Source organism: Nomia melanderi, chromosome 3, assembly GCF_051020985.1.
Source record: "Nomia melanderi isolate GNS246 chromosome 3, iyNomMela1, whole genome shotgun sequence".
Taxonomy (NCBI): domain Eukaryota; kingdom Metazoa; phylum Arthropoda; class Insecta; order Hymenoptera; family Halictidae; genus Nomia; species Nomia melanderi.
The window spans coordinates 295602-323023 of record NC_135001.1 but is presented as its reverse complement, the minus strand read 5'-3'; the positions used below and the strand labels follow the sequence as shown (position 1 = coordinate 323023).

General features: G+C 35.0%; 1 protein-coding gene across 2 annotated transcripts in view; it reads left to right on the top strand.

Moving 5' to 3' along the window:
• The window catches only part of LOC116431804 (uncharacterized), a 151098-nt gene that overhangs the window by 98550 nt on the left and 25126 nt on the right, over positions 1-27422 (top strand). For both annotated transcript variants that reach the window (XM_031987693.2, XM_076365875.1), the window contains one exon: positions 84-953. In XM_031987693.2, the coding sequence (XP_031843553.2) occupies positions 84-953 (870 nt within the window). The remainder of the gene's footprint in view (positions 1-83; positions 954-27422) is intronic.

The window sequence follows — 27422 nt, the reverse complement described above, 5'->3', positions numbered from 1 at the left end:
GCTACCCGCTCACCCCTAACTGCTTATCCCGCGTATACGTCGAACTCGATCCCGAATAACCTGAGAATCGATCTGAATTCCAGACGGCTTGAAACGCGCGCACCAGATCCTGCTGCAGTGGGCGAAGCACGCAGGTTCAAAGGACAACATCACCTTGGTTGTGGTCTTGTTATCCAACGCCAGCGAGATCGCAGCCAGGCCACTAAACGCCCATCCGTTCTATCGCATGCAAGTGGATGATATACTGGAGAAAATGAACTCGAAGGACAAACCGTTGTTCCTGGACATCGACGACGCACACAACGCGATCAACTCGAACATCCTGAAGCAGACCATGCTGTCGCAGGAGCCGCGTGACCACGCGGACGACGGCATCCTCGCCGCGAGCAACGGCAAACACGAGAACGGCGACGCGGATTACGATTACTCGGACCTAGGCCCGGAAACCGACGTAGACGCTATCGACGACGTGCCCACTCTACCCGTGAAGAATCTCTCCTACGAATTTTACAAGGACAACGACGCGAATCCCGACTCCGACATCAAGGACACCAACTTGCTGGACAACGTGGGCATCAATCAGACGCCGGACATCAACGTGAAATATCAGCCGGACGCGGAGAACAATTTACACGGGGACGACGACGACGACGACGACGAGGACGAGGACGAGGACGAGGACGAGGACGAGGACGAAGACGAGGACGAGGACGACAATAAAGTAATCGACGAATTCTCCACGCCGCAAGTGGTCCAGAAGGTAGCTCCGGAACTGATACGCGAGGACAATTTCGCGGTTCTTCATGACGTGGTCCGCGAGCTCATCGAGGAGAGCGCGGATGACGAGGAGATGCCGATGAAGAACGAGGACAGGATCGACGACGAGGCGCGTGACGTCGGCGAGCAGGGACCGGTGGACTACGACGACTCCCCGCCGTCGCCGCAGGATAACAGTAAGTCTGAATCAAAAATTAAGCCGCGATTCTACCGGCGCGTTCCGTATTGGATACTCAGGTGCGCGTTCTTCTTCGGGAAGCTGGTTTTCTTCGGTTTCGTGTCGGTCTACGATTTTTCGAGGTATTGAATAGGATGCTCGGTTACTTGGATGGGGGATCTTGATGTTGAAAGTCGGGATGGTTTTGTTGATGCAATTGTCACAGTTCGTGGTTAACACGTTGACGGTTTGAGATCGGCGGAGGGGAAAAGTAATTTTGTTCTGTTGGGTAACACGTTGCCGGCCTAATGGGGCACTTTTAGTCTGTCGCTTAATTGCGTATATTAATGTAACACGTTAGATACATATAACAAAAATCCAAAACAGTGGCGACTCGTAGCTAAAATTAGTGGGGCTGCTCCAGAAAATGTTTAGCTCTTGTTTTAAAATGTTTGTTTCTTTTTCCTAAACTGGGGGATGGCTACTGATATTAAGCTTAAGGATTATATATTGTACAAGTATAAAGAAAGGATTGAAGAAAAAAGGAGTCATTATATTAAATGTTATCGATAATATCAAGTGGAAATTGGGGGTGCTGCAATTGCACAGTGTCCATACACGAGCCGCCACCGATCTAAAGTAAACTTACAAAATCGAATCCCTTATTCTTTTTCGTAAGTTCAAAATTTCGGTTTCATTTCTGGTAGCTGAAATTTCGCTCATAGTGAAGATTTCCAATATGATTCGACAAACATAAATATTACTCAATCCATTCAAATTAAAAGTAAATATTATTGTTTTGTTATCAATTGTCGTACTTAACAGAGAACATAGACGTAGGATATGCCTACAATTTTTCTCTTTTTCCAATAAATTATTAATGCCAAAGTAGTATCGATCAAAATTGAGAAAGAAATCCTAAAGCAAGGGATTAGTAACTACACACTTGTGGCTCTCGCAAATAAATTTTAAAAAATTCGGTTTAAGTAACTCATAAGCAAAATATAAACGAAGTTTCCGTGGCACGGAACGTGTTAATTGATTATTTGGAAATAAGATCGAGATTTCATATTTCCAGAGTAAAATCAGTACATTTTTTTATTCGTAATGCTGGGAATAGGGGACGGCCATTGCTGTTATTGGCACATTCGTGAGCATTGGACGACTATAATGATATTTACGTCAACGTGTTAATACACGGTGAATGTTAGTGAGTAGAGTTTTGTTTTGTTTTGTTTTGTTTAGGCATTAACACGTCGACTGCCACAAGAATTCCTATCGTTCTAAACAGTGATACTTATTCATTAATAACAATGGCAAATGATATTGAAAATAATTATTAATGACTTCGTATTACAGTAGTCATATTACGCTATGATCTAGCTACTTATATTACTAAATATTTTTATCTAAAATCAAGTTTTTTATCGTAACTATTCTCCAGCAATTTGGAAGCTCCGGTCATCACTGACCACCGTGGCAGTCAACACGTTAAAGCCGTTTCAGAGTTTCGTATGATATTTTGTACAATCGAGAGGAAGATGAATATTTAGCTGAATGATGTGTTAGGTGTATGTAGTGTTTCTTTAGTTTTCTCGTTGTCTTTGATTTCTTTCTGTTTTGTCATTTATTATTGTGGAGAATCGTGATATGTGAGTTTTCTGGAGAGATATGTGATCGTTGTGTAAATTAAGTGGATGTACAAGTCCTAATTGGAATTGTGTATTAGGGAAATGGCTTCTTCGTGCTTCCATGGTAACAAAGGGCACATTTTTAGCAGTGTGAAGTATTTCTAGGTTGGGTAAGTTGTTGATTAGCAAGGCCATTTTTATTTGTTTAATCCCTTCGTGGTTAATTTTTATTTGATACGGCTGATAAGATTTTGTTACTATTTTCACGGTTGAAACTGAAATTTGGAGAAGGAAATGTAAAATGAAGATGTTAGTACCAGCTATCGGTAAAACAGGTTTCTAATTTTCTCTTTTAAGTTTACAATGTCGGGTAATTTGAGCTATTCATGTTCTTTAAGACTCCTAGAGAAATATACACATTGTAACATATATTTAAAGTGAATGCACAGCGTGTATGTTCATGATGACTCAAACAATATGAAGGTTAATGCGAGAAACGTCACTCATTGCTTTGAATAAATACCACACCTCAATAAGCGGTGATTTCAACACTACAAGGGTTGGAATCTGTGCATTAGAACATACAAATATTTTAAACATCCAATTCTATTATTTTCATTGGATTAGTTTAAGAATTTTTTTTTTTTCATAAAAACTTGATAAATGTTGTAGAAGGTATGATACATACAAAATTATTCATAGGAGAAGATTGGATATGTATTAAGCTTACCACAATACAAAAATATACTTCATAGACAAGATCAGTTTAGTCATACTCTATTGCTACCTCAGATATATGAAAATCATCACTTTAATATAGCAGTGATTTCAATACTACAAAGATTAGAATCTGTGCATTAGAATATACAAATATTTTAAATATCAAATTCTAATATTTTCATGTTTTAATAATTCCTCTTTATAAAAACTTGATAAATATTGCAGAAGCTATAATACATACAGAATTATTGATAGGGTAAAATTGGATATGTATTCAGGTTATCACAATAGAAAAATATACTTCACAGACAGGATCAGTTTAGTCATACCCTATTGCTACCTCAGACATATGAAAATGATATGCTATAAGTCATTCTCACTGCAGAGGATTTCTTAGTATCCTCATAGCCCCAGCAGCTGTGTTACACGGAAGTCCAGTCGCAAACTTTACACTCAGATATCCGTGTCCCTGTTAGAAGAATCACCTTATTCACCCACGCTGACACTTTATATCGTTCACATCTATTTTCTTGCCCACGAAGCATACAGCTGAATTTTTCATGTGCTGTAGTTGAAGTGTGCTGACGTCTCAATTCTTACGAACCCTTACGCGTCCATTTTTAATGATTACGTCGACGTCGTGGCATGTTTATACTGTCACATAACGATTCGAATTACTTCAGTATGTCACTGTGAATCGTAATCCGCGAGCTTGTAACAAGGATCTTATTACCATGATCGATGATAATGCAATTAGTCGAGAATTTAATGGTGCAAAATTGCAAGCAGATGCAAGTCTCATTAATATTAAGTGGAGTTTATTGAAATAATTTTTTTCATTAAATTATATTTGTTATATTATATATTTTTTATTAAAATCTTATTAGGATCATTATTTTTCCTAATTTTTTATTAGGATCTTATTGCTATGATCTATGATAATGCAATTAGTCAAGAATTTAGTGGTGCAAAATTGCAAGCAAATGCATTAATTTCATTAATATTAAGTGGATTAAAATTAATATTGAATATTATTCAAATAATATTTTATTTAATTCATTAGACTATAATTAAATTTTCATCGGTTCACCCCACGTAAAAGTTAAGAATTCTTTGTTAGGAGGTTGTGGTACTGGATTGAAATGCGAAGGTCGAAACAGAAGACTTCTACGAGGAACTTTTGTTTCCTTTTTCGTTTATTTTTCCAGGTAAAAATGTCAACGCTTTGGATTCTATAATCAGCCTCGAATTATTTATGTTGCATTAGCATAGGTCTGATTAAATTGGAAAATACGACTCAATAAATTGTTGTGTACATTCCATAAGATAAAACAATGATAATACGATTAAGAGGCTTAATTACTCTCTCTAAATGTATCAGGAAGAAATGCAAGGGAAAAGTTAATGTAACTGCTGGTGATATTTAATGATACTTAGCGTAATGATCTCGTAACATTCACTTTCACTAATAGTATGATTTTAACTAAATACTTCACTCAAATATTCATTTGATTATCAAGATCTTAAAAGTGATATATTATTCCTGCATAACCTAGAAACAGGAGAATACTATTTTTTAATTATTTCAAAACATTCTTCAGTATAAAATTGTAGCAGCTTCATTCGATATATTTTATAAACATTGCACGTACTTTCTTCCGTCGATTAATATTTAAAGCATCGATATTTAAGAGACTGATGAAACTAATTAACATTGTTTTTCTAAAATATATATTTTCACAGACATGAAAAGATCAAATCTATGGTAGAACAACACAGTTTACTCTAAAGTAATTAAACAGCCTCCTTATCTAAACAATTAACTGTGCAAGAACTTACGACTCGTTGCCGCGTGCACCTAAGTGCTCAATTAGTCGAATGGAAATCGTTTCTTCGAATCACCGAAGAAAAATCGTTGCCAAGCAGAATGAACCATTTCAGAATACAATAAAGAAAGATGACCGACGATCGTTAAACGGGCTGGTAAAAAGGGAAATCGAGACGGGAACGAAACGAAGGATCCACGAATTAACCCTTTGCACTCGGAAGCCTTTCACTAGAAATATTCAACATTTCTCAATAAGTTACACGCGGCACTCCTTCAAACGAACTGAACAAGAGAAGAGAACAATAACAATAAAATTATTATTTCAATATTTCACACATTTATAGATTACGCGAAGCTTAACCCTTTCGGGTTAACAGTATTTCGTTAGAAATACTTAATATTTTCTAACTGGACAAAGATGATATTTTTTGAAATTAACTCAAAGGAAAATCATCAGTAAATTGAGAAACAAATTGATGCATTGTACACGGTTCAATATTAACCCTTTGCACTCGAGAATATTTTTCTCAACAAATATTCATTATTTTCTGATAAAATACCAATGATACTTTTTACAACTGATATAAAGGAATACCTTGCATAAATTAAGCGACAGAACTATTTTATTTCGATGTTCCATGTGTTAATACACTATATAAAATTTAATATTGAATCTGAAATTTTATTATTTTGTTGGGTCGAATCCAGTGGTGACTGAAAGGCGCCTCTCGAGTGCAAAGGGTTAATATTCGGCATGAGACTTTATTATTTTGGTATATCGAATCGAATGATGACTCAGAGTCACCTCTCGAGTGCAAAGGTTAACCCGTTGCCTTACAATATCGTGTCATGCACGAAGCGAAGATTTCTAATATGGTTTAAACCTTTGCGGACGAACGTCAACATCTCGGCGAGATGAAATGTTTATATTTAGAATACTAAGTTGCAAACGAATGATTTAATTACTCGAACAGCAAGAGATCAGTGTATAGTTCTTTTTTTTCTATCGTTTAAGCATTCGATGTATAATTTAGCTTCTTATGTTACAAGCTTTCTCTACTTTAAAGAATCTTTGGCTGCCAAGGATTAACAAATATAAATGTCATTGAGTTGTGTTCAGTTTAAATGAAACGTTATTGTTCTTGTTAGCAATTTGTATGGTTTATACTAAATCTAGACACAGAAAGAGCATGGAATGTTTTCTTCTACTAGTGCACTATTAACACGTTAAGCGGCACGAAAATCTTAAGCGTTTTCCCATAGAGTTTGTCTTTTCTAGCAAAGAAAAGCTGGAACAATTATGAATCGTTTGGCGTTGCAACGGTTGCGTTACACTATTATCAACTTAGTTGCCTTGTTAAACATTTTTATTTCACATCGGTTGTCTTACATGTGACGATTGTTTTTTAGTCATTCAGAAGCGCCAGTCACCAGTGACAGACATGGCGCTTAACGTGTTAACACAATGCGCGCCGGCCGCGATAATGCGAGATTTTTAGTTTGTCGTTTAATTACTGTCGTTTAATTACCTACGTTAATGTAACATTTTAAATATGCATAACACAAATCCAAAGTAAAATTACAAAATCGCATTATTTCTTCTATTCTTATTTTTTCTCGTAAGTTATAAATTTCGGTTTGATTGATGTTTAAAAATGCATCAACATAATCACCGACGCTCGCGTTTTTGGCATGTAAAATTTCGCCGTTATACAATGTGTTAACGAGAAATAGTTCTAACGAATGTACCCACGAAATTTAGTCGTAAGGTAAGGGGTTCGAAGACGTATCTTGTGTCTCAAATTTCGCGGGCGAGGCAACCAGTTAATTGTCCGATAACGCCGTAAAATTTGCCATGGCATTACCGTGGTTGTTCGCGGCGAGAGGTCGGATACCGGTGATTCGAGGAAACCGGTTACGAAGAGAATCGATACGGTCGAATATTTTCGACCGGCGTTGCGCGAAATCGCACCGCGTTGCACCGTGATCGCGATGAAATCGAAACTGTGCGAGGACTTTTTATTTCGAATTGATTTCGTTACAAAATTCCTCGGACACGAATGCAGTTGTGGCCTCCACACTGTATATTTTTCAACGAGTGTACAGTAAATAAAGGATTCCATTCGAGAAACGGTGGAACATTCTGTTGTTGAACGCAAAACACAAACCACGAAAATCTTGACCATTTTTCTGTACAGTTATCCTCTTTAGAAAAGAAAAGTAGCAACGATTATTCGCTATTTGGCGTTACAATCTTCCTATTACTCTATTGTCAATGTAGTTACGTTATTAACCCTAGTTGAACCAAGATGTGACTTCGAGTGACATTTGAACTTTTTATTGAAATTTTTTGATTATTCCATATTGCATTTCCAAAAGTCCTTCTGGGCTTTGAAAATTTGGGCGCTATAAACAAAAACAATAACATTTTGATCGTTTCTTTTATTCTCATAAGTGACCGAGAGTCACGTCGTGGTATGATTCGTTAGAAAAACACGTGGTACGATTAGGATTAAACATTTTGATTCGACATCGATTATCTTGCATGTTGATTGTTTTCAAGTAATTCAGAAGCGTCAGTGATCGGTGACTGACATGGCGTTTGTGTTAATCGAACGTGATCGAGCAAATAGGAAATAAACGGTGATATTATGTCTACAGTGAAGTACTTTATCCAGTTGTTTATCTGCTAGGACTTTATAATAACAGTAATTGAGCCGATCATTTGCCAAAGTGATCAGGTTTGCAAGCCTGTTTCAGGCAAAAAGTTTTATGCAACGTTTCGTAAGTTTTTCTACGATATGGTGTTAACGTAGTAATAATTTCAAACATTTATAATTGATTTATGGATTTAACGTTGTAGTATGTATTAATGTATTTGCTAATAGTGTTTCAGTGTTGATTTCATAGTTAGTTAGTTGTGGTATAGAAGCGTTTGTAGGAAAGTCTGTGTGAAGTAATGATTATTGGTATAGTTTCCACGTAGGTAAGAGAGTTAATCGATTTGGCAAGTGAAAGTGTGTATAAATATGGAAGAGTCCATATCGTAAATTGAACCGGAGAATATTTTATTAATGCGAACGTTATTATCGCGTATTGTTTATTGACGGGCTTCAAACTTCAATACTTCTTCAAACTGAGAATTAATGCAACTGTACTCTTACTCAAACGTACCTCTTATTAGTATATTTATAATTATAATTATAACAACAACAACAACAACAACAACAACAACAACAACAACAACAACAATAATAATAACAATAGTAACAATAGTAATAATAATAACAATAATAATAATAATAAGTAGTAGTAGTAATAGAAAATTTTAGAAAAAGAGTTACGTATTGGCAAAGAAATACATTGTTTTTCCATTTTTCACAGGATTTACGATCGGTATAAATTCCCTTGCCATTTCACAGATAAATGCAGTCGAAACGAACCGATGTCCCTTTAAAATTAGCTTCGAAACTCGTTCACGGCATAGTCGCGCGCTCTCCTAAAACGGGCTGTACACCGTGACTTTTTCGAATTTTCACATTCTACTTCTGTTCCCCACACACGTGGAGTCCCGGAAATAGCTTCTACCCTCCTGTAGTACCGACTGTCTCGACGCGTTTAGCCACCGCGAACCTCTTATCCCTGCGCTTCAAACTAACGCGTACAACAGCGAAATTACTCGCCACGTAAACTTAAGATCGCGCGAACACAGGATTTTTTAAAAATAAATCTTGCGATTTGTTATGAAGAATCTTCATGTTTTGATATATGTTTTGGATTTGACGTTTGTCGATGAATTATCAGCGAGATAGCAAATTTCGTCTTCTTTCTTCGATTCAAAATGGCTACGTTTATTTGTCAATAACAACATTAGGTAGTATTACTTGTAATATCGAACAGTTTTCAAATAATCATCCAGTGTATTAAAACGAAGAACAATCGACAGCAACAAAAAGAATAACAACAATAATAATAATAGCAATAATAAGAATATATAGAACCATAATTTCCGACGTAACGTGACGAATATTTTTTCTTCGAGTCTTTCTACCTCTCTTGATAATTATCAAAGTTCATTTGAAAAATTACATTACTATATTCTGTTACATTATATATTATAATATTTAATTTTGAACCATTTTATCTTTAATACCATTTCGTCAGTTCAGAATTAATTAATCTTCCCATTTTTCCCTATAATATCTTACAAACAGGTTTCTTTAAGAATGGTACTTGTACATATCTTCTCGAAAGAATGTGCAAGGTGTATAATATAAAATATTAATTTTTCTGGGAAATTTCAAATAATGTACCAAAGTATCACGTATGATTTCTGTCAGCCATGGTACTTTTACTTATAAACATTGAGAACCATTTAGTATACGGCAACGCAGCGTCAGTCGACTTTGAAACATTCTCTTAAGAAGGTCGATGGTATTTTTGGATGCATGCTCTCGATATTAGCTTGTATCGCAAGTTCGTAGCATTTTTTCCGAGATAGATACTTCTTCGCGATACCACTACAACCGTGTTACAATTTTATAAATTACTCGATACCTCTTTCTATCCTCTACAAGATCATCTTATTAAATTTTGAATTTCAAGCGTTAATATTTGTCTACTCGGCATTCTACTTTTCTTAGATTCTTCACCCCAAATTTCCCTTTGAGTAAAGTATAACCTCAACCCCTTGCACTATAACAGTTTTATTCAGAGGTATGATTCTTTGACAAGATATTTTTCAAATAGATTCTATTATGTCATTTTCAATATTATTAATAAGAAGAATCATTTGAAAGTTGAACAGACTTAACACTTTGACTGCCACGTCACTCGAATATGGATAATACCATTTTTTATATAAACTTGAACGTTAATTTTCTTGGTAACGTATCGAACACACCGAATTTTCTTCGATATATGAGATACAAGAAAGATACTATAGTCAATCTTTATGAAGAATCTTGACTTTTCCATTTCTGCTTTATTAATACAACTGTTTCGACTGCATAGAAGTTTTGATGAGTGTTTACTTGACAAAGTGTTAAAACTCGATGTCTCGAAAACGAAACCCCGGAAGAGAAAATGTTACAGCAAAATATTTCTTTCTGTAACCCTAATCGTACCACGTGTTTTTAACTAATCATACCACGATGTGACTCTCAGTCACTTATGAGAATAAAAGGAATGATTAAAATGTTGTTTTTGTTTATAAGCCCAAAATTTTCAAAGCCCAAAGAAACTTTTGGAAATGCAATATGAAATAATCAAAAACTTTCAGTAAAATGTTTTTTCACCTTTGAAAATTTGGGCCCTATAAACAAAAACAATATTATCATAATCATTCCCTTTCAATCGCATTTAAACATTTGAACTTTTTACTTAAATTCCTTGATTATTTCACATTGCATTTCCAAAAGTTCAAATGTAATTCAAAGTCGCATCGTGGTCCGATCAGAATTAACGTAGAATCACCCCCTGCTACTACTATTCCCACCCTATAACATTTCATAACAATCTATATTTCCTATATTTCCTAGGGAAAAAAGAAGGAATTTGTAAAGTAAAAACTTGCGATTCTATGGACAAGACAGAGGTGGCGGTATCTGGAAATTGCGCGGCGGTTTTTGCTGCACCCTTTACTTCCTGCCAGGTGTGGTAGGAGTTGCTTAGACCCCTTGCGATTGAACCGTTATCTATATTGGTCAGTCAGTGTCAGGTTTGAGCAGACTCCCGGTACATTCGCCGATATAAAAGCAGTTTCTATATATCTGCTGCCTTCATAAATATGGATGTCAAACGTGGGACGTCCGAACTCTTGCGCGTTCTTTATATCGCTCAGGAACACGGCCCACTTTCCGCTGCACTTCGGCTTTCACCACCTCGTGCCAGTCACTGCACTTCCTGCACTGATTGTCATCCGCCTCGCAAATCTGCCAGCCTTCTTCCTAGACCGCACTCTTTTTTTGTCCCTTCACGCCTCACGCCTATTTCGCATCGAACTTTTCCGTTCGATTTATATCGGAATGAGATTGAGCATTCCAGCCGGCTAGACTGAGTCTCTCGGATAATAAAACACCCTACGAGTAACCTTCGTGACGCCTATCGCGTCGATTAATGGCTCGTTGAAATTGCGTCATGGCCCTTTCGGTTTGCGGAAAGAAACTTGCTCGGGAAAGTGAGGCTACGAAAATATGATGTGTTGATTTATTTGCAGTTTGCTGCGATGTAGAAAGTACAACTAAACATCGAAGCAGTTTTATTCTAGTTTTAGTATTTTCGAGTACTTTTGATTTGGAAATTAGAGATTTGATTTCTCAATGCTGTGTTGATTTATTGGCCACTTGCAGTTCTCTGTGATGTAGGAACTACAACGAAACATCGAAGCAGTCTTGTTCCAATTTTAGTAGTTTCGAATACTTGTAATTTGGAAATTATACATTTGTTTTCTCGGTGACGAAAGGAATGAATTAATGCCTTCGATAATTTTAGGCTTCGTCGCTACTCAGAACTTGTAAATAAAATAGACATTGTTAAAAATGGAAACTAGTCCATCATTCTTTCTCAGTCCCTCAATTAACGATGTTCTATAAGAAAAGGAATTTTATTTTTTATACTCTATTTAGGAAATAATAATAAGTAAATTCATAGTAAATAGTTAATAATAGTTAACGATAAATAGTAAATAAATTTAATTTGATTCTACGAACCGATAGAGTAGCACTTTCAGACAGTGTAACGGAGAACCGCCATCGCGCCGCTTGGCGCTCAAACGGTTAAACTGCTCTGTAAAAGTGTAAATTTACATGTAGATACGCGGTCTGATTACAACTCGTATCGAACGTGGAGGAGAGGGAGAAAAATGATACAAACTCAGTGAAAGTTTTGAATAAATCTTATCCCGAAGCTTATTAAAACCCGATAACCGATATGTATGCCAATACCAGATAATACGAATAACTTTAAGTGCTCGGAGTGCCCCAAAAATATCGTTTTTACTGCTAAGTATCGGGAAGAAATGAAATACTACGAAGGTCAACGAAACCTTCATTGCTAACGAGTGAAAACCGTACGTGTATTCGATACAACTCTAGATTAGCTAGCCAAAGTTGTACGGTATTGCCAAATTTCGAGAAAATTCGTCCCTTCTAAACATAGAGATAAATGAATTTTGAACGTTACATTTTAAATGTATTCTTAAAATATTCGACATGATACATTGAGATGGAATAATAATTTGGTAATTAGATTAGCAATTCTTAGGTGATTCTAATGACCTTGAAATGTATTGTCAAGGTCGTTGTTTTGAAGAACTGTCTGTACTTTTCAAGATATACACAGAAATAGTTTTTACATTATATATTGTAATTAATGGTTTTTATTTTTTAAGGGCTCGAATTAAATTTTAGTTAAATCAAGGTTAAGTTTAACTTGCATCTAAATTTGATAAAAAAAGGGGTAACTATAATTTATGATTTTATTACAGAATTTAATGTCTTAATTAATTTCAATGTTTAATGTAACAGTGAGGAAGCAAAACTTTAAAATAATTGTCAAAAGTTTTTGTGGATATTTAGAAACTAAAATCAAACGTCAGTAACATGTATAGGAAAAACTTTCCAAGAGTTACGTCCCTGACAATATATTTCAAGGTCATCGAAATCGGTGACAGTTCGTTAATCCTTATAGTTGCCAATATTTTAAATGTAAAGCGAAATTTCAATATATAGAGTATTTTTATTTTAATAGTACAAAATTTGAAGTGCAAAATAAAATATTTTCATGCTGTAGTTTTAAATATTCCCTGCTTCATTTTGTTATTTAAAATATTCCCTGACAATAGGAGTAGATTAAGAAACGGAATGTTATTAAGCATGAAAACATAATATTTAATATCAACGTACACTTGTATATTTCAATTTTTGTTTTTTGTTTAAAAATTTGGGTTGGTTCATAGACATAATTAATTTGAGCGAAATTCATGATTAATGTATTATTGTTTAAACTATTGAGTACTAATACTTAACGCCCTTCAACCCCTTTCAATGTTTAATTATTGATAAGGTTTAAATTTAAGACTTAACCTCTTAAGTAAAAGTAACGAATTTCGACCAAATGAGTTCTCACTAGAAAATTCAATTTCATAACTCTATGTTATTAAAAATAAGGTACTTTTCATATTTTCGTGAACAACTTTAATAAAAACTGAAATAATTCAGCTTCTCTTATTTTAAAGAGTTATGTGTATAGATTTGTGATGTAAATATGTTGTCAGAACATAGTGGGATAATGATCAATGTAATTTTTTACAATTATATAGTACCTTTTACTATTATGAAAAGCAGAAAGATAGTATAATAATTATTATATTATCCATATGTTGCACATAGATATTTTTTTTGACATAAAACATATTCCTACCAGAGCTATGATATTACCTCTTTCATTTACAAATCCATTTGTATTTTTATTATGTCTAGAAATCTGTCAACGTGGAAAGACATTTTCTATCCCCTTAAATATTTAAGTTATAAAGTCTATTGGAATTTATCTTACTTCTTAACATTATGACGTAGCGAGAAGACAGGATCTATAATTGCTGTGAAATCTAATAGTTCTTCAACTAAATTTCCAGGAAATTTCATTTTCAGTAGATTTTTTTCAATGTAACTATGGACTCTTTTATTTCATTGTATGTTTATGATTTTGTGTTCGCTTGATTTGAAAATGTTAGTATCTGATATCGTAAGTGATTGTAGTATGTGAATGTTATTCCGTCTTGTGAGCGAAATAAATTGGATAGTCTAGTGATACTAAGACTCAATACATAGTCTTATCATAATCAACTTAAAAATATAATAGAAACCATATAAGTAATTTATATACAGTTTCTTGCTTTAGCGTACTTCATTTCTCAATCTCTCAATCTATTCAAGTTTTTCAGTAGATACATATTTGCACCTAACAACTGAGTCTTTTCTCTATCATATTCAATAATCATTTGTCTAAAGTCTCCAATTAGAAGGAAGCTTCCCATTTCAATTTTTAAGTTTAATCGTATCAACCATGACACAAACACTAATTTATTCACGATACATATTCAGACTTGTTTAAAAAGCTCTTTGTATGCATGGAAGAAAACTTGTATGTGACTATAACATTTGTTGTTATCTACTTTCAATATTACATTAACTATTTTATTATTACAAGTAGTAATACATATTACACAAATGTTTTTCCCTAGAATATTTCAATTCAATTTCTGAAGAATAAATATACATATATATATACATACATATATATATTTCTATGTGTCATTGTAGTTATTAATAACCATACAACCTTGCTTCGGACAATACATCTCAAAATAAAATTTAATAGAATCACTTAAAATCAGAGTACAATTTCCACATACTTCCACCACAAATTCACAAACCAACTACTATAAAACGATGAAAGTGTAAATATTTGCACTTCACTTGCCACATAACGAAAACCATCGCTAAAATAAATGAACTCTTGCAATCCACCTGGAAACAACGTGAAACTACAGAACCATTCCCAGTGTAATCACAGCTAAAATCAGTTCGAAATAAACTCTTCTGAAAATCCCGTGAAACCCCATTAATAGTTATCACCGTCGCGCACATGTACGAATTTGCCGCCAGTGCAGAGAAGTATCTCGAAGGGTCGTGAGTGCGCACGATTGGCAAGCAGCGTCGCGGTGCGTGTCGATTGGCGCTCGGCTGGTCGGGCGTCGGCCAATCGTGCGACGTGCCGCGTGGGTCGTCTGGAAGGGGGTTCCGGCAGTTGGACTCGAACTCCGGACAATTGCGAATGTGCGTCTTCTTCGATCTTCCTCAAAGTGTTTCCCGTGGTGCGTTGTACACACATTCGGATTTGTACATTGTGCATTCCGATAACGAGGTCGAATCGATTTCCCCGGGGCGTGCGTCGATAAGGGGCCGGCGTGCAATATCCGTTGAGGAGGAAAGGACAGGCAGTGCCAGCGAGAGAGCGTTCTGCAAGGTACGTTAATCACGTCCACCATGAACGGGTCTGCGGCGAATTTAAATTTGGAACGGATGCCGGCCGGCGTTGCACGTTCGCCGGCCGATTTCGTGTCATTCTACGGATTCCTTCACGCATTTTCCGTTACTAACCAAACGACGAGAGATCGCGAGATCGACGTATAATTATCGCGACATCGGTTCACTCGTGAAACTCGGAAGTTTGACGAAGTTCTCTGCCGCAAAAGTTTTCTTGTTTTGTCTCGCGACAAGCTCCGCCTTCGTTACGGGCTTGGCTGCATTTCTTGGAAACGGATCCGAATGATTCGGCGCTGACGTATCGCCGAAACCAGCGGCAAGCCTCTTTCTGCGCGTTGGACACGGGATTTTTTGAACGTTCGCTGCGTAATTCGATGCCCTACCGATCTAGACGCGTTTCATCGATTTTCGAAGGCTGACCGTGACGTGCGCTTCTAAAATGGTTCCTAGAAAAATTTGTCGCACCCGCTGACGACACATCCTACGCACGTCAGGTGTGTGCATAATGTGCAGGCATTCCTGTTACGTAGCGCGCCGCGACGTTTGCGAAATCATCGAAATCCGAAATTACGTCGCGTGCGTCTCTCTGTTGGTATCGCGAGAATTTCGTACGGTTGGATCGTGGATTTTAATGGTACCCGGTGATCGCTTTCGGCCGAATAGAATTTCCCGGGGAAGTGAAACCTGCGTTTCGGATGGATTGAGTATTTAAGTGTTGCCTTACGACGTGCTTTAGCGTTGCGAACCTCCGGTTTTTGACGTATGATGGTGTTTAACGACGGAACTAGTGGAAATGATTTTCAAAATAAATAGCTTTACTTGGCTACTGTAATGAATGTCTGAAGAAACTGAACATAATGTATTGTTACGATTTTTATAGGGATCATATATTAACCGTATTAAATGCTCGATAGTTCTAGTATTAATTAACAGTAAAAATGAAAATTATATTGAAAATAAATACTTTTATTTGAATACTATAATAAACGTCTGCAGAAACTGAAAATAGTGTATTAAATGCTCGGTAGTTGTACTGTTAACCGTATTGACTCTGAACGTCGTTTCCTGTGGGCCATTAAGACGCAAATTCTTTGAGTTTTTTTTCTGATGAAATCCGTGGCTGCTATTGTTTCAGAATACTAATAATTATGAAAGATACGCACTGGTATACAAGAGAAGCATTAATCATAGTACCATTTAATTTAAATTTCTCATGTAGAGTAATGATAGTAACATTCCATGTTACCTGTCACTTCGACATATGGCGCAACTCTATTTTCCGGTGATTGAATCATACCTGCAAGGGCATTTCAGTATGTCCGATGTGTCCCATAATTTATAATCATCGTGAAAATCGAATTTCTTGTAAATTTATTAAACATGGATTACTGACGAATTTTTATCGTATAAACAGTTTGAAAGTGTCGAAGTGTTATTTCCTCTGTATATTTATGTTTGTGATAATATTCTAGAAATACCGTCCCCTTAATTATAGCGTTAATTAATTTGTAAACCAGTATTTGAAAACTGATTTAACTGATCAATCTTGAACCATTTATTCTGAATCGGATACATTAATAAAATTTATTCGTGTGATATTTAATTAATATTTAATATTTAACTGATTACGACATAATTTAATGTGTTTATCTTATTAGAAGTACAGGTTGAAATTAACAATGTTCATGATTCGTACAATTCAACGTTTAAGTAGTATTTTGTTATACTCCATTGTTTATCAAAAATATTTCTTTAAGTTTACGTACATATCGTCAGTTTTGTATAATTATAATCTGTTTGTATTTTTAATTGAAGCATTGAATAAAGAAAAACTGAAATCTTGAGTTGATGGAATAAATTAATATTTTATCTACGCGTATAGAAGCGATACTAGTGTCACGAGAAATTGCGGCGGGGTCATATTTATGCAGTTCTGTACAAAATCTTTTTGTTTATCTTCTCGCCCGTATTCCACTTGGCGCGATTACTGTTGGCAATTATGGAATTTGAATACCTACGGGTTACCGTCATCTCTGACCGCTACGTTGTTATCACTGATAAGATATTTCCAATGTTTCTGTTGATAGAATACTTCATTTCAGGGTTTGACATTTGTTCAAATCTCTTAGTTATTATTAACTCTTTAAACTCGAGGGCTCCTTAGCAGAGCCATTTAAAATTTATCATTACAAACTGTGAAACTTTATTATTAAGTATGTTATAACATTATAAATGTTATAATATACATATAATATCTGTAATCGATAAAAAACAATGAAATATATCTATAACTTTTCTGTTCATACGCGTATCGTTTATTTATATGTTAATATGCTTTTTCTATTAAAATTGCTTGGAATTGCTGGTAATACCAATAAGAAAAAGTTTCGAGTGCAAAGGGTTAACACGCTGAAAGTCATGGGGGTCACCGGTGAGCCACAACTAAATCGAATTACTTAATGAAACGATGATTATTTGTAAACCTTTTTATATTATAAATAATGCTACCTAATACGGTGACGTTCAGCTAGATGTACGTGTAATAATCATAATGCAATTCAATCGAACGATTTAGTATTATACTTTTTCCATTGTGCGTATTTTGCTCGATGAAACCGTGCGGCGTTCGACGTGTTAATGATATCTATAACCTGCACCGTGAACACTTTTCGCAATATTCCGTATCAGATGTTAAAAAATAAAGCATCATGTCGCATTTTCTTTTCGATTAATCTCGTGTACTAATCTCAACAAATTACCTCAGTTGCTCGTCCAACAAAAACACTTCGAAGTCATCGCACAGCCAAGAATGACATAACTTCTTAAATATACACGAACAATTGTACTACTTCATATTATACTCGAACAAATTACCAAATCTCGAATAATGAAGACTTCAAACAGAATTTAACAAATATAAACATTATTCAAGTCCTTGACGCAGTTAACAGAATTAACACGTTCCGTGACAATCGAATTTCGGTAACATTTTATTCATGAACTGTACGTATTGATTCTTTTAATGAAACATTAACCCTTTGCACTCAGAAGTTTTTCACCAGAAATATTCGAACATTTTCGAACGAGATAAAGACGATATTTTGTAAAACTAACTCGACGAGAAATCACACATACATCGAGGAACAAAGCTATTGTATGGTACACGTGACACTGAACGTATTAAAAACTGTCACACTTTCGAGTAAATCTATCGAGTCACATTTGGCACAAAAGCTCAAATGGTTAACCCTTTGAACTCTGTAGGTTCGAATATAGCACCAATTTTAGTATCAAATATTTGAATGAATCTTAAATCTTGAATCTGGAAAAAATGAAACGAGAAAAAACTACTGTCAGATTATTAGATTACACCCACACATCCAAATTTTGTACCGAGAAAGAAAATAAAAGATCTAAGAAACGTTATAACATTGTTCGTTTCCGCTAGGGGTACTACAAAAATTGGTCGAAGTTGTTGTTAGATTATAAAATCATCAAAACTACTAAGGATTAAAAACGACCCGGGTCAAAACTGACCCGGCCGCCGGTCGGCACAGGTTAAACGTGTATCTATCAATCCAGCGTCAACCAACATAGAAATATAGAAACTAGAGCACGAGATCCATTAACATATAACTGAAAAGTGAAAAAAGCAAAAAAGAAAAAAAAAAGAAGAAGAACGGTTGGATCTCGGTCCCACCGGTGGTTTTCATTATGTAATTACTTAGCGAGCACGCCGACTCGCGTTTCTCTCTGTTCCTCGCGGCGTTCGCGTGCTACTGACCGTATTCGCAGTTTCGAATTCGCTAAGCGATATACACCCCGGCGGTCGGTTTTCCATGTGACAACGTTACCGAGGTGTACCGGAGTCGTCGCTCGCGTGTACCAGCCCCGATAATTGGATATATCGTGTTGCCGGCAACACGGGATCGGCTTACCTCAAACCTAAGCAAATTACATTGGCCTACGTGCGGAGCAGTTTGCCGGCGATGACGACGACGACGACGACGACGACGACGACGACGACGACGACGACCAGGAGGACGAGGATGATGATGGTCATACGTCGCCGTGCCCGTAGCGGTCGCGATCTTCACCGCGCTAATAATAAGCGGGCGGGGGTACGGGATTAGCACGACGACGGCCAAGCTAATTTTGTAAGACTTTCTTCGGGGGTCACGCGAAGCTTTTTCAGAATTCATTTCGTTTTGACCGTGAAACGGTCGTCTGGCATCACGGTTGCTTTCGGCAACCCTTCTAACCCATTGCTGTAGACTTTTAGTTTTAACCCTTTGCGGACGAACGTCGGCATTCCGGAGAGATGAAGTGTTCATATTTGGAAGACTAAGTCGTAGAGGAATGATTTAATTACTCTGACAGCAAGAGATAAGCTCGTAGTTTCCTTTTTCCTTATTAATTAAGTAATTGATATTTAATTTAACATCATTTGTTCAAGACTATGTAGATTTCAAAGCATCTTCGTGCCGGGAAACACAGTTTTTGTTTAACACGTTGACTGCCATGAGAATTTCAAACGTTTTGTGTAACAATACATATTCTTTCATAACAAAGGCAAATGGTATTAGAAATAAATATTAATGACTTGATATTACAATACACTTGTTGCACTATCATTTAGCTGTTTGTGTTATTAAGTAGTTTTATTCGACATCCGTTTTCTTATTGAAATTGTATTTAAGCAATTTTGAAGGTCCGGTCACCGGTGGCCACCGTGGCAGTCATCGTGTTAATTGTCTGTTACTGTAATAAAGAATTGAGCGATAGTTGAATGTTTGGAAGTGGAAATTATCAAATTTTATTACAGTTTTCCCAGGAAAACTCCCGGCGATTCTAACCGTCATCTGTTTATCATTAATGTTTAATAATGTTTCTTTTTTTATTAATGAAACTGCAGGACGGCTATAGCCGTCGTCTGCAGCAATGGGTTAACTGATGTTACCTTTTTGTTTTGAGATCTACAGTGCCGTTCGAAAGTAGTCGGCTTGTTGTTTAGTGATTAATACTAAACCTACCAGACGAGTCAAAATTACGTATTTCCGATTCTTCTTGCAATTATTGAAGAGGTAATAGGTATTTCTATGAGAAGTTGGTAAAGAAATCGATTTAACGATACACAAACTGAATTCTAAATCAATTGACGCTAGAACTACGGAGTATTTAATACGATTTCTATGTAATCCCTATAGAAATTGTAACATTAGATTATCTTTGGTTTCTTCAGATATTCTAATAGCCACGACGTAATATTAATACACATGTGATAACTACCTATTGTAGTAAACTATATTTAATTAGCCTTCGCCATAAAGGCGCTATTGTATACCCACCCCCGGCCAAATTTTGTAAGGCTGGGAGAACATTTTTTGGAAAATAAAGCGCTTTTATCTATTCAAGGGAAACTATTTTCGAGATCATTTGGAATATTAGATGCTTTTAAGGTATCAATAATTGTGAAACAAAAGAATTGAAATCAACTGTTTTGACTGTTAATTAACGCTAGAACTACTAAACATATAATATGATTGATATGTAATCCCTACAGAAATTGTAACAATAGATTATCTTTAGTTTCTTCAGATATTCATTGTAGTATTCAAGTGAAACTGTTTATAAAATCATTTCGAATATTCAATGCCTTTAAGGTATCAATAATTGCGAAACGAGAAAACCAGTCATTTTGACTGTTACGTAGTTCTAGTGTCCATACGAATGAAAATTGTAGCTTTAATTAACACTAGAACTACTAGGTGGGTCAGAATGTCCCATTCCCGATTTATACGTACAGTTGTAAGTTTTATAAAGAAATTTGGAAAAGTCAGTTCAAGTGCTTGGTAGTTCTAGTGTTAATTTATAATTCAGTTTTCGTACTGGTGAATCAATTTAATCATTTCAAAGAGAAACATCTGTTATTTTTTTAATAATTGTAAAAAGAAGACATGATGAATGGGTCATTTTGACCCATCTGGTAGGTTTAGTGTTAAAGGTAAATTGATTTGAAAATAAAATTTCGTATAATTTAAGGTTTAATATAAACAGTCTCTAATACTTTACAAGCTTACAAATTACAGAAGTGTGTTTATTAGTATCTTTTTTCTTCAGCCTCGGTTTTCAAGGAATTTGACTTTTAGAGACTTAGAAAATACGTAGTCGATAATTATATACTTCGAAATTTTTAAGGCACGGTTTATATATTCCATGATGTTACTAAAAATTTATTAGTAGTTAACTACAACTAAAATATTCCATTTTAACCGAAAGAAAAGGAATATATTCGCGAATAATAATTGAAGTGCAAAGCCATTCTTGTAACTACGTTCTGCGTTAAGCCATTGAAAGCGGTTAAAGATAATTATATTAGCCTTATACCCGGATATTAAACGTTCAATCGGTTATTAACCGAATATCCGGTTATTTTGTAGAGCTCAGATTCAAGTGCTTATCGGGACTACGTTTAGAGAAAGAGTGCAGTGCTATCCTTGATATGAACAAGTTCAGAAAAATTATTTGAACGTGCGTGCTTTATTATATTCGAGTACCTTTTAAACAGTAATAATGTTTCTAAGATGTTCTCTCTGTGGGAAAATACAAGTGACGCAAAAACACGAGCTAATGAAAATCTACCAACAATTGTCATGGATATGCTAAGAGAATATTTTCATTACAACAACTGTAGTCTTCATGATAACTGTATATAGTTTAATATTCTCCATACCTTCGATTTATTTGTTTCCCGATAAAAATGAAAAACACCCTAAGAAGTAAAATAAATAGTTATTATATATTCAAGAAATCAGAAATGTTTGAATTAAAGGTATTCTTATCAAATCGTTAACTTTTGACATGGTAATCTGCAGAATGATGAACAAGTCGTTTTTTTAGTTACAATTGTTAGAGTTGTAATTCTTTTCTACAAACAAGTATACCCGCAGAATGAATAAATGATGATAGTGCTGTACAAATGTTCATGTATACATGAATTCGTATAAATAACCGTTCCACCGGTAAAAAGAAAGTATCATTTTTTATCAAATATTCAAGTAAAATTCATTATGCATGCAGGATGTACCCCTAATTATGTGGGTATTATATGAATAATGCTACATTAATATCTCCCTTGCAGTCATATTTTCGTGGTTAAATAATTCTGTATAAATTCATTTCTTCTTTGAATTTAATAAATCGTACCCATTTTCGTGTGTGTAATGTAATAAATGAATAATACTGAGAGTCTGCCTGGATTTTCTTAGTATGCAATTTGCTATAATAAAGGTAGATGTTGAATGATCACAACATCTAAGAGGAACTGTTAGTAGTAATTATTTGATACTGGTATATATTAATTCTGATAGAAACAGTTTTGGAGAATTGAAACAAAGTCATAACTGTTATTGGTATGTCGGTTCTATAATTATTTCAAAAACCAAAATTAATATCATACTGCTTTCAACCCCTAATTAGAGTATCTTATATTTGTAATCTCTTGTTTTCAATTACACATGCAAATAAAGAATTGTAAAATGAAATTCCATCTTCAAAGGATTACAAAAATTTCAATTTTTACGTAAGAAAACAATTAATTGTTTTACTTGCAGAGTACACTCGTCATTGTGCAAAATTTGGTTATTTTTTCATGACCAGTGTACTCGTCAAACAGCGTTAAAGGGTTAAACAATGTCAATTTTTATCTGTATTATAATCATATTATACTACAATTAACTAATTGAATTACTTAAATTCGTTCAATTATTTAAAACGATTTTAGGTTTTTTTTTGTCAAGACTAAGACTTTTTAGTGTCTATTTTTATATATATTATAATCACATTATATTACGATTAATTAATTTAATTACTTAAATTCGTTCAATTATTTAAAACGATTTTAGGTTATTTTGCCAAGACGAGTGTCAATTTTTATATATATTATAATCGCATTATATTACAATCAACTAATTTAATCATTTAAATTCGTTTAATTCTCTAAAACGATTAATTTTTCATGTCATCTTCGAAGTTCTGCACATTTCCTATGGAAAACTTCATAAGATATCCGACATTATTTACGGGATGACCTAATGCAACGAAAGCAGTGGTGCGATTTGAATGGAAAACATGTCGGTTGTATACATTGCATCGCGAACGAATGTAATCGTAGTAAACGACCACGGCGTCGCGTTCATTGTCCGCGTGTAAAGCCGATACCCTGGTCCGACCTCCCTTACGTCGTGAAAATCATTGTTATCAGAACTGCAGCCAGCTGTGACGTTTCATTGACTCGCACGGGAATCACGTGACATTGATCGCTCTTCGTTTCCAATACACCCAGTGTTTCTCATTTTACCTTTCTAACAGCGAACGGTATTGAGTCGATCGAAAACTTGCGTCGTTTCACCTTTTTCTTCGTTAGGTTTTCGCTGTTCGTTCTCGTTGTACAGTTGTTGTGTTTTATTCACTATAATAAATGGGGAAATATAATATAATTCATTTAATAACTATAATAAAGGGGGAATTATTATAATTCATATAATGTATTGTAGTTCATATGATATACTTCATATATTTATATAATATAATTTATATAATAACTATAATAAATGGGAAAATTATTGTAATTTGTATAATATATTTTAGTTCATATAATATACTGCATATATTCACATAATATAATTTATATAATGGCTATAATAAATGGGAAAATTATTGTAATTCATATAACGTATAACATAACTGTAACGCGTTCATTTGCCAGGAAAACAATGAAAATAACGAAAACTCGAGTAACAAAGTTTTTATCCGCTGCCATGCCTTTGGTCACGAAGCAAGGCGGCACACAGTGGTCGAAAAGAGTGTTCGTGCACCGTTGACTTTTGCTTTGAGTTGACAGTGCTATTTTCGGTCTAACACTCAGAAGGAGAGTTTGCGAACTGATGGCTCACATTTGGCCGAATCTTTTGCTCGGTTGAAGGGTTACGTGCATCCGAGCGAGTTACTAAAGTCATCTTTATCAGACATGTTTATTCGAATGTATTATCCTTAAAGTATCTTATACAAGGATTTCTTATTTGAACATTTGTAAAATAACCATTTTACTCGGATCCAAACAAAAGTGATTCATTTATGTTTGTTTATTCAAATGTATTATCCTTAAAGTATTTCGTACGGGAATATTTTATTTGGAAATTTAAAATAACCATGTTACTCGAATCCAAACAAAAGCGTTTCATTTATGATTGTTCATTCGAATTATCCTTAACGGATCTCATACAGGAATTTCTTATTTCGATATTTGTAAAATGACTATTTAATTCGGATCCAAAGAAAATTGTTTCATTTATGATTGCTCGCCCTTGAAATGCTCGTTGCCGATTTTTGAGATGCATATTTCTCTGAAACTCGATTAGCGGGCGACAGATAATTCTCTTATCTGCGATATCGCGGGATTTATCGTAACTTTGCGAAGTTTCGCGTATAACAACGGAGAATACTTGCAACACCTCGATGACATTGACTGTCGTTACTAAATAATTGTTTTTACATTGTACCTTGCAATGGGCGTGCACAGTTTTTCCTAAATTGTGTCTGTTAATATTTCTATTACGTATTTCTACTTTAGTGATAGTAATTGCAACGTCGATTATGTCTTGGAAAATTATACCGTTCGTGTTTAATTTCTGTGAAAATCTTCAAGTAATGTAAATGAATTCAAAAAGTTCTTATAGCTTTTCCACTTTCCTATTCTCTTATCTCTGGACATGCTTTTGAATGAATAAGAATAATTTTTCTGCTAGGTATTGCTTTCATTATAACGAATAAAATTGGTTGACTGAAATATTTGTGTTAGGTATAATAGTCGTGGAAAATGGTGTGAAGCCATTTGTTCCAGTAGCACTCCTTATTGAGGTAGATATAATAAGAAAGAAACTAATTCTTACGGTTGAGCAGTTGATTTACAATTAGTCACAGGAGTCTACACTCTCTTTATCAATATTCAAGGATTTGCAATATTAAACCGCGATATGGGATTCATTCGTTTGCGAGCAGCAATTAGAGAGATGTTGAGGGAATAGTAATTACTTCTTAAAAGTACGATCTGAAAATAGAAAACAGTTGATTGAACTTTTGCAATTTTTCTAATTTATATTTTTTCATTTATGTTTACTTTATATATTGTATTTTTCTAATTTATATTTTCGCATTCAATTTTATTTATATTAAAATATGACGTTCTTTATGGAATGACCCACCAAGTATTCGTACTTCCCTAATCGACCATTCGTCTGCAGCAGAGAAGCGCGCGCAGCGCGTTCGAATTTGAAATTCTAAAGACTTGGGAAGTATTTGACTGTGATGTAACCTTGAAATGTGTTGCAAAGGTCGCGTTACAATTCTTAAGTAGAGCTCTGCTTCTGTTCCGTATTTTCATATTTTTACTTTCGCTACTGAGCTCGTGTAACATTTTATTATCGACGATTTGGAAGAAATACAACAAAATTCTTTGCTCTACTTGAAATGGAGATTTCATTTGAAGATAATAAATCGATAATAGCAAAATAGTCTTTTGCTTTAATCTATATACTTTTTAACTAAATATTAACGCTACATTTACGGAACGAGTCAATTTGACTGATATTGAATTTTATAAGCATTATTTGGTAAATGTTTGGGTCGATTTTTATTAACGCAGTTATGCAATATATATGTATTCTAATTATCTACTCTTAAACCTCTAATTTCTATGGTCGAAATGAACGGCTAACAATATTTCTAAGAACAATAGAACAAATTGTACGGTAGATATCTGTAAACCTGCTGTTAACGATATCTCTCGCAACTAACGCAATTAATGATCGCATATAAATTCAGGGACAAAACTATTTTATTCACATTCACAAAGTTTAATATTGAAAATTTTCTAATTTTGTGTCGAATCAGGTGGCGACTGAAAGGCTCTCGAGTGCAAAGGGTTAAATTCATCTAGAATTCTTCATGGCAAGTTTCACTCGTCATTCTATGGCAAGAGGTTCACCCTTAATTAAACAGAATTTAACAAACAAATATTACTAAATTCTCATGAATTCAAATAAAACATTATTTTCCCGCTATCAATTATATTTTAGAGCAAAGGTGAGCATAGAATATGCATCGAATATTCTTTTTTCCAATAAATTGTCGACAAAGTTGTTGTATCGGTGACAATTGAGAAATAAATCATAAGACAAGGGGTTAACACGTTGACTGCCATGAGAATTTCTAGCGTTTTGAATAGTGATACTTATTCTTTAATAACAAAGGCCCAAATGATATTGAAAATAATTATTAATGATTTAATATCACAGTAGTCACATTACGCTATGATCTAGCTACTTGTGTTACTAAATATTTTGATTTAAAGTCAAGTTTTTTATTGTAATTGTTCTTCAACAATTTGTAAACTTCAGTCATCAGTGACCACTGTGGCAGTCAACGTGTTAACACGTTCAGTGCCACGTGTAACCACATGTGGTACACATTAATTTTTTTAACAAAATATTTTTAAGGGACACACGGTCAAGAATAGCTGTATACGTTACGAAGCACCGAAAACATCAAGAAACGATATCAAAATATATAAAATTAAAAAAAAGACTGAAATGTAACTTAATATTTTATTTAAAAAATCAATACAGTTCATAAGCAAAATATGACCGAAATTTTCGTGGCACGGAACGTGTTAACATGCAGTTCCATCCATTCCGCAGTAAACCGAAGCGTGCACAGAGTTTCCGTTGGAATCGCGCTCGCGGATCGAATCGGTCGCGCGGCGTATCCTCGAATATTTGCAGCGAGCCTCAGGATTCTTCCTCGACCGAATCCCATATACTGCGTGCCGAATCACGATCGTGTCAGGTGCAGCGGCACGAGTAGATCGAGATGGAGAAAGGGGAGAGGAGGGGAGAGAAAGAGAGAGATAGACGAGCCAAAAAGACGAAACAGCCTCGAACAGCGAGGGAAAGAGGAGCAGCAGCGCGCGTTCTCGACTCGTTTTTACTTTTCCTGTTCCTCCTCTTGTTGCCCGCTGTCGCCGGGCTAAAATTAACTCACCCTTGCCGACTGTACGCACGCTGGACCGATACGCGGCCCAGCCATCGTGCTGTCGAAAACAAGGAAAAAAGGACGAACGCGAAAGGCCGAGGGAAAAAGAAAAAACAGAGTGGAAACTGCAGACGCGCGCAGGGATACAACGGAGATCCTCTTTCGAGTCG